General features: G+C 57.3%; 1 protein-coding gene across 1 annotated transcript in view; it reads left to right on the top strand.

Moving 5' to 3' along the window:
- Positions 1-613: 613 nt before the first annotated feature.
- Positions 614-8236, top strand: part of LOC104411294 (solute carrier family 2, facilitated glucose transporter member 1) — an 8138-nt gene continuing 515 nt past the window's right edge. The window contains exons 1-9 of the mRNA XM_010021683.1: positions 614-625; positions 1878-1970; positions 5751-5911; positions 6108-6348; positions 6661-6823; positions 6897-7084; positions 7196-7300; positions 7400-7501; positions 7796-7999. Of these exons, the coding sequence (XP_010019985.1) occupies positions 1878-1970; positions 5751-5911; positions 6108-6348; positions 6661-6823; positions 6897-7084; positions 7196-7300; positions 7400-7501; positions 7796-7999 (1257 nt within the window). The 5' untranslated portion in view covers positions 614-625. The remainder of the gene's footprint in view (positions 626-1877; positions 1971-5750; positions 5912-6107; positions 6349-6660; positions 6824-6896; positions 7085-7195; positions 7301-7399; positions 7502-7795; positions 8000-8236) is intronic.

Genomic DNA, 8236 nt, shown 5'->3' with positions numbered 1-8236 from the left:
TGGAGCGGGGAGGTGTTGCTACCTGCCACGTTCCCGGAGCAAAGTTCGTGCCGCTGTGATGCATCCTCATCCCTGCGGCGCGGTGCTGCCCATGACTCACCCTGACCTGCTGGGGCGGGTGGGACGGCCCTGAGGGATGTGCAGAGAAAACTGCAACCCCAAACCCTAGAGACACCCCAGAGCACCCCCAAAATTCCCGAAATACCAAACCCCCTCGCTTTTCAAACAACGTTTACCCACGCGTGGGTTGATCTCAGCGTTCCCCGTGTTGCCTGTTGCAGTTTTCCAGAGCAGCAGGCGGATGGATGAGGTTGGAGTTGGAATTTGGGATTTTAGGGGGGCTTTTTTTCCTCTTCTTTTTCTGGGATGCCAGCACCTCCCCAGCCTGTTTTTGCCCTCCCAAGCTGGGCATTTGCTTCTTGGGGTGGGTTTATTCAGAAGCACTGAACAGAACCCAGTGCCAAAACCTCCCTGATTAGTTGTGTTGGGGCCAAGCCTAATTAATGGGCTTCATTAATGAGGCTGCCTTTATTCCCTGTTGCTTTCTCCCTACAAACTTTAACGTGGATGGAGGTGGTTTGGCCGGAGAGGTGAGGTCAGTAGTTAAATAAAAAAGGAAGAAAATGCTTCTTAAATAAGAAAATACATCTTTTTTTCCCATGTGTTTGCTCTGCTGTTGTGCCTCTTGATTTAGGGGTTGCCTTTAGGTGGGGTCTGACCAGCACCAATCCCTTGGGAATATTAATCTGAGATGCCAGGGGAGCATCCCTGAGTGATGCACTCCTACCTGGGATAACTGAGGAGAGAGCCCAGCCCCCCAAATTAAGGGGCTTATAAATTTCACGTGGATCGTCCCAAAGCCGATTACCCGGGAATGTCGGATCCTGGTTCTTGGAGCCGAGTGCTGGGAAAACCTCCTGTCTGGGATAATTGGGCTGTTAACGAAGGTGGCCCAAGCACTGGCCTGCCCTGACCCTGCTCCCAAACAAGGCTCCGATTGTCATCCAGGCTTAGCAGGAGGAAGAGGAGGCGGGTGAAGGGGCTGCCAGTAGCCGGGTTTTGCTCAGTGACTGTTAATGAGGCTCCGATGTGAACCCGCCCCGGCTTCTTTAGCGGCTCCTGTCCGGCCGGAGCATCCCCACACCGGGGCCGTTCCCGGCAGTGTCCCGTGCTGGCGAGCTGCCCGTGTCACGTGGAGCCCTCAGAGGGGACCCTGCAGGCCCAGATAAAACCAGGCAAAAAATTCCTAGAATCCCCAACCAGTATTGTGGGGTTTTTAAGCCCAAACCGGTGGTTTTGTGATTATTTTTTCCCCCTTGGCCCACGTGGATGCCATAATAAAAGCAATTTTTAACCTGTGTGTTCATGCTCACAGTGTGGAGAAGAGAAGGCTCAGGGGGGACCTTATCACTCTTTACAACTGCCTGAGAGGAAGTTGTTGTGAGGTGGGGGTCAGACTTTTCTCCCAAGGAACAAGGGGTGGGACAAGAGGAAACGGCCTCAAGCTGCCCCAGGGCAGGTTTAGATGGAGCTGAGGAACAATTCCTTCCCCAAAGGATGCTCAGGCATTGGAACAGGCTGCCCAGGGCAGGGCTGGAGTCACCGTCCCTGCAAGTGTTCACACACCGTGTAGCCGAGGCCTCAGTGCCAGGGGTTAGTGGTGGCCTTGGCAGTGCTGGTGAATGGTTGGACTTGATCATCTTGAAGGTCTTTTCAACCTCATTGATTCTATAACCTGATGAGCATCACTCCTCCTCCTTCTGTTCCCTGGGGGGAAGCACTGGGGCTCCTCTCCAATGGGGAAAGCGGGGGGGGGGGCATAGCTGGGACCCCAACTTTAACCCCTCGTTGTGGTTCTCTTCCCCCTTCTCCTGCAGATGACGGCCCGCCTGATGCTCGCTGTGGGAGGAGCAGTGCTGGGTTCCCTGCAGTTTGGCTACAACACTGGTGTCATCAACGCCCCGCAGAAGGTGAGCGTGCGCTGGGCCGCGGCAAAACTCCATCCCCTCTGCCCCAAAACAAACCCGTGTCTGCTGCCAGCCTGGCTAAAATAGAACATCCCACCAGGCAGCTTACTGCCCGTAATGGGATTGCAGTTAGTCAGCTCCTGCCTTCCCAGGAGAATTAGTTTCCTCCTTGCTTAGCGTTTTTGCTGGGAAAAATCCCAGGAACGCGTGCAGGATGCTTGCTGGGTGGGACCGGCGTAACTTTTAACCTCGGCTTTGAGCGGAGCTCTGGGAGTTAATTGGGGTTTGAGTCATCTGGAGAGGGGGAATGGCTGCTCCAATGGGAGCTTTGCATCCCGGAGCGTCGGGGCAGGATGTCCCTGGGAGGAGAGCGGGCGGCCGGGACAGGCTGTGTGTGAAGGAGGATGGAGAGCAGGAGGTGTTTGCTCCTTCCCCAGCATAGTCTCAGCATCCTCCAGTGATTCCAGGTACATGGGAGCCTGGAAAAATGTGACATTCCCTGATTTATGTGGCTTTTGGAGGTATTAAAAGCTGGGAAGTGTTAGTTCAGAGACCCCACGTGGCGCTTGCAGTGTGCCCTGGTAAAGCTTGGCTGCTGGGGTGAGGTGTGGAAGGACAGAGCGGTGCCCATCCCTGAGCATCACACCATGCACTGCCCTGAGTAACTGAAACCACTGAGGCAGGATTCAGGATTCACGCCGCGAGAGGGTTGGTCCTGTCACCAGTGAGTGGGCTGCAAAATTCCACCTCCATCACCAAAAAAACTCCTCATGGGAGAGAAGACCCCGTGTGAAAACTTCCCAGGCTCCGTCAGTGTGAAAAGAGCAAAAAGATGTGATGTTATCCAAGGAATAAATTGGAGTCCCAGTGAGCAGCCTGAGCAGGATTCCACGTGTCTGGAGGCTGCGGCTCCCATCTGGTGCATGCACCTGTCTGCTGAAACCATCTTCCTGCTAAAAAATTCCTGGTCCCTGCTCACCTTCCCCTGGACCGATCCGTGCTGGTGACGTTTGTGCTTGGCTGGCAGCGAGCATCCTCCTCTGGAGACAGGCAACGGGAGCAGCGTTGGAGACGGCAGCGAGCTGGGCAATCCCTGGAGCTGTGCTGAGGAAGCTGCTTCCTGGCTCCTGCCCTCGTTTCTCCCCAGGCTCCGGCTCCGCGGGGAGCAGCACTTTGTAATTACACCCTGCATCGCTCATCCCAAGGACGCGGCAGTTCCCTGCGGTGGAAGGACTTTTCTCCATCCTCACCTGATCCAGGAGATGCTGTTTAGGGTGATGTGGATGGGACTGAATCCAAGCTGGGGCTGAGCTTTGCTTCCTGCAGACCCCCAATGGGGGCTGCCTCAGCTTCCCTCCTGCATTTTAGGATTGAGCTCCCAGGGCTGAGGCCAGACCCAGGCTGAGTGTTTTAGGGGCGAGTCACCCAGCAAGTGACTCTGTTTGGGGCAGAACTGATGGGGGAAGGGTTTGGGGTGCTCTGTATTGGGAGCAGGATGAGCGTGGTCTGGGGTAGCAGGACACTCTGGGCACAGGGGTTCATCCCGCCTTTGGATGGGGGATACCCTGGGGTGTAGGATCAGGTCTGGATCAGGATTCAGGTTTGGCATGGGAATGCATTGGGACTAGGATGCATCAGGGTGCAGGGTTGGAATGGGGATGCATTGGGGTAAATCGGTGCAGGATTGGGATGCAGGATGGGGATGCATCAGGATGCACCACGGTGCAGGACTGAGATGAATCATATTTGGAATGGGGATGCATTGGAGCACAGGATGGAGATGCATTGAGACTGGGATGCATCAGGTTCAGGGTTGAGATGGGAAATACATCAGGACGCAGGATGGGGATTATGGAATTGTAGAACCCCAGCCTGGTTTGGGTTGAAGGGACCTTAAAGCTCCTCCAGTCCCAACCCCCTGCCACGGGCAAGGACACCTTCCACTAGAGCAGGTTGCTCCAAGCCCCTGTGTCCAACCTGGCCTTGAACACTGCCAGGGCTGGGGAAGCCACCGCTTCTCTGGGCAACCTGCTCCAGTGGGGGTGCAGGGTGGCGATGCACTGGGGTGAAGGATTGGCACAGGGATGCAGGACTGGGATGCATCATTCCCTGGGCTCCAGCAGCACAGGGGCAGCAGCTCTGGTGGCCTCGCAGCTCGGGCAGGGGCTGAGCACTGGGTTTGGGCTCCTCGTGACAGAGTCCTTCCTGCCGCTGGAGCTGCAGCCTGGTGCTTGTGGGGTGTTTGCAGACGTGACGTGGGGAGGGGATGGCTGGGCCAGGGCTGGCAGGAAACACTCAGCTGCAGTGAAATGAGGGTGAGAGAGCGGAAAAACCCGCCAGCTTTGGGGAAACGAGATTGGTTTGGGGTTTTTTTTCATGCTTCTCTCATGAAACTCCTTTTTCATCTCCTCTCCCAACAGCTCGTGGTGGGTTTTCCCATCCATCCATCCTTTTTTGCAGGAGGAAAGGGGGCTGGGATGGGGGTATTTGGGTGTTAAGTTTTGCTAAGCCAAGGCACAGCCCAGCGTAGCTCAGCCAGCGCTGGGGCACCCGCTGTCACTTGGGTTTGTTTTTGTCTGCTTCAAGGGGAGAGAGCAGGAGGTTTTTGGCAAAGCTGGGAGGAACTCAGAGCACCACGAGGTTTGGTGGGGTCTGTGCAGAGTCCTGCTTCCCCCGCCAAGGGCCTGGCTTCTCCAAGGAATAATACCAGTTATTTATTCTGGTGATGGGAGGAAAAGGGGATGAAGGCCCCAAAGCATCAAAGGTGGGAATCACTGAAGTACTGAAGTCCAGGTGGTTCAGGGGCTTTGAAAGGAGTAGCTTAAGAAAAGAATGAATTATTGGACCCGACTGGTGAAGCATGGGTTGTGTTTCTGGCACTGCCTCTGCCAGGGGCTTTCATTTGTGCTGGAAGTGATGGGAAAGCAAGGGAATGCCATGCCATGTGCAAACACTCCATTGGGAGCCCAGTGCCTGCGACACCATGGAGGCAGCGAGGCCTTGGACCCACTTGATGTCCAGCAGCAGCTTCTCCTGCTCACCCTAGATCTCTGCTCCTCCCTGGCAGGGTGGTTGAGTCCTTTGCTCTTTCAGTTTGGGTATGGATGGATGACCCTTCAATAAACTCACTTGAAGCTTTTGGCAGCAGGCTGGCTTTCAAAATACATTAAAAAATACATAAAATACCTGAAGAAGGGTGTTCTGTGAAGATGGGACTTCAAGACAAGGGCCCGTCACGGCTGTTGGCATTGCAGCAGCGTGGTGCTGGTGCAGAACTGTACCAGAAGTGTTGTGTTATGGAAGTGCTGCAGGAAAACCCCCTAGAAATGAACTTCGAGGGACTGTCTGAGGGGATGGGACTCGATCAGCCGCCCAGATGACCCCGCTGTCTTCCTCACCTTCCTGCAGCATCTGCGTCTCCTCCGGGGATGGAGCCACATCCCTCCCTGCCTCCCATGTCCCGGGGAGGAGCGTGACCTCCCCATGGCTGCCTGGCGAGGCACAAGAGGTGTTTTGGCAATGCCTCTCCTCTCGGCAGGGCAGGACCAGAACCCGTCTGGCTGCATTTCCCCTGCACATCCCATCAGGTTCCCTCCCTCGGGCTGGAGCCGAGCCACCGGCCGGGCAGCTCCCGGCCCCGTGACGCATCGTCTTGTGAGCCACGCGCCAGCCAAGGGCCTGTGGGTGGCTGGGCTGAGGCCGGGCAACTCCTTGCACCGTTGCCACAGGTGAAACGGGGCTGGGTTTGACTCACGGCTTTGTTTCTCCACGCTCCTTTTGCAGGTGATTGAGGACTTCTACAACCGTACGTGGCTGTACCGATACAATGAGCCCATCAGCCCGGCCACCCTCACCACGCTCTGGTCCCTCTCCGTTGCCATCTTTTCCGTTGGAGGCATGATCGGATCCTTTTCCGTGGGGCTCTTTGTCAATCGCTTTGGACGGTGAGCACTGAGGGTGGTGAACCCATGATGGACCTCAAAAGGGGGGGTCCTGCAGCCTCATGACACCCAGGCCTCCCAGCAGGGGTGGCTTTGGGCATCTCCCTCCTCCCCAGAGCTGATGTTTGGGTTCTCCTGACACCCCTTCAGCCTCTCAGCCCACTGTGGTCCTCACTGCCCTCCTCCCTTCCCTCCCCAGGCGCAACTCCATGCTGATGTCCAACATTCTTGCCTTCGTGTCAGCCGTCCTCATGGGCTTCTCCAAGATGGCTTTCTCCTTCGAGATGCTCATCCTCGGCCGCTTCATCATCGGCCTCTACTCCGGCCTCACCACCGGTTTCGTGCCCATGTACGTGGGTGAGGTGTCACCCACTGCGCTGCGGGGCGCGCTGGGGACCTTCCACCAGCTTGGCATCGTCTTGGGCATCCTCATCGCGCAGGTAAGTGCTGGAGAACCGGCCTGGGGGGTGTTCCCCCGTCTTTGGTGCTGATGTTCATCAGGCGCTTCAGGGGATGGGGTCTGTGCTGTGGGTCCTGCATGGCTGTTCAGAAGGAGCTGGGGTGGAGGGGTGGACCTGGAGCTCAGCAGGAGCAGGTTTGGGATGGGCGGTGTCGTGGTATGGTGTCTGTTGGCCACCTGGAAGGAAGATGTGTCCCTCTGATGGGTGTCTGGGCCTGCAGAGCACCCCTGAGCTGCAGAATTGGGTCCAGCTTGAACAGGGAAACGGTGGCTCAGCCCCTCTTGTCCTCAGGTCTTCGGTTTGGACTTGATCATGGGAAACGACTCCCTGTGGCCGCTGCTCCTGGGCTTCATCTTCGTCCCTGCCCTGCTGCAGTGCATCATCCTGCCCTTTGCCCCCGAGAGCCCCCGCTTCCTCCTCATCAACCGCAACGAGGAGAACAAAGCCAAGAGCGGTGAGTGACCCCCGAGCTCATCCCACCACACAGGAGGCTCCTCGGCTGCTCCTGACTCCCACTCTCCTCTTAGTCCTCAAGAAGCTCCGGGGCACAACGGACGTCAGCAGTGACCTCCAGGAGATGAAGGAGGAGAGCCGGCAAATGATGAGGGAGAAGAAGGTCACCATAATGGAGCTGTTCCGCTCCCCCATGTATCGCCAGCCCATCCTCATCGCCATCGTCCTGCAGCTGTCCCAGCAGCTCTCAGGGATCAATGCGGTGAGTTTGGGGGCACCTGGATGCCGGGGGGCAGCTCTTTCAGCCAGCACTTGGGTTGAGCTGGTTCCAAGACCCGACTCCTTTCCTCATGCATGTCCCTGCCCTTTGTAGGTCTTCTACTACTCCACCAGCATCTTTGAGAAGTCGGGTGTGGAGCAGCCCGTCTATGCCACCATTGGCTCTGGTGTGGTCAATACAGCTTTTACGGTTGTTTCGGTAAGTTCTGGCGCACGTGGCTCTTGCTGTGGTGGGTGCAGAGACAGGGGCTTGTCTCCAGGCTGGGGGTGTGCTGATGGACACGTCTCCATCCAACAGCTCTTTGTGGTGGAGCGGGCTGGCCGCAGGACGCTGCACCTCATCGGCCTGGCCGGGATGGCGGGGTGCGCGGTGCTCATGACCATTGCCCTGACGCTGCTGGTGAGTGATGGGCGTTGAGGGGATGGGGAGGCTGGGAGGAGGTCCTGTGTGCTGCCCCTGGCTGCGGTGGCTTGGAGGGGAAGGTGTGGTTGGAGAGGAGGAAGGGCTGGTCCTCCTGGAGGTGATGGCTGAGCTGTCCTTGCTGTCCCCTCTCTGTGGAGGTCCCAGAACTCCAGTCTGGAGAAGCCTCACAGCTTCTCTGCCAGCACCACGCCTGCACAAGTCCCACCTCTGGGACAGCTGATGCTTCATCCTCCTGCACCGTGCCGACCTTCTCTCTCTCCTTTGGCCTAGGACCAAATGCCCTGGATGTCCTACCTCAGCATCGTGGCCATCTTCGGGTTTGTGGCCTTCTTTGAGATCGGTCCAGGCCCCATCCCGTGGTTCATTGTGGCAGAACTGTTCAGCCAAGGCCCTCGTCCTGCTGCCTTCGCTGTTGCCGGGTTGTCCAACTGGACCTCGAACTTCATTGTGGGCATGGGCTTCCAGTACATCGCGGTAATCATCTCCTGGGGCTCGTGATGGGAAGGGGCTCACCTGTCCTGGTTGGGTTCGTGACCTACCTGGAGCCTAAACCCTGGGCTGAGATGGTGGGGTTGGGGTCAAGGGGAGGAGGGATGGAACCGAGGTGGGGACCAGGGAGTGAGACCTGCTGGTCTTACATGTCTCATCCCACTGGGATGTTTGAGGCTGGGGAGGACCCAGGCCTTGGGCAGGTGGTCACGAGCTGCAGTG

This window comes from Nestor notabilis, unplaced genomic scaffold (assembly GCF_000696875.1).
Source record: "Nestor notabilis isolate BGI_N333 unplaced genomic scaffold, ASM69687v1 scaffold21630, whole genome shotgun sequence".
NCBI lineage: Eukaryota > Metazoa > Chordata > Aves > Psittaciformes > Psittacidae > Nestor > Nestor notabilis.
This window is presented reverse-complemented; position numbering and strand designations above follow the sequence as displayed.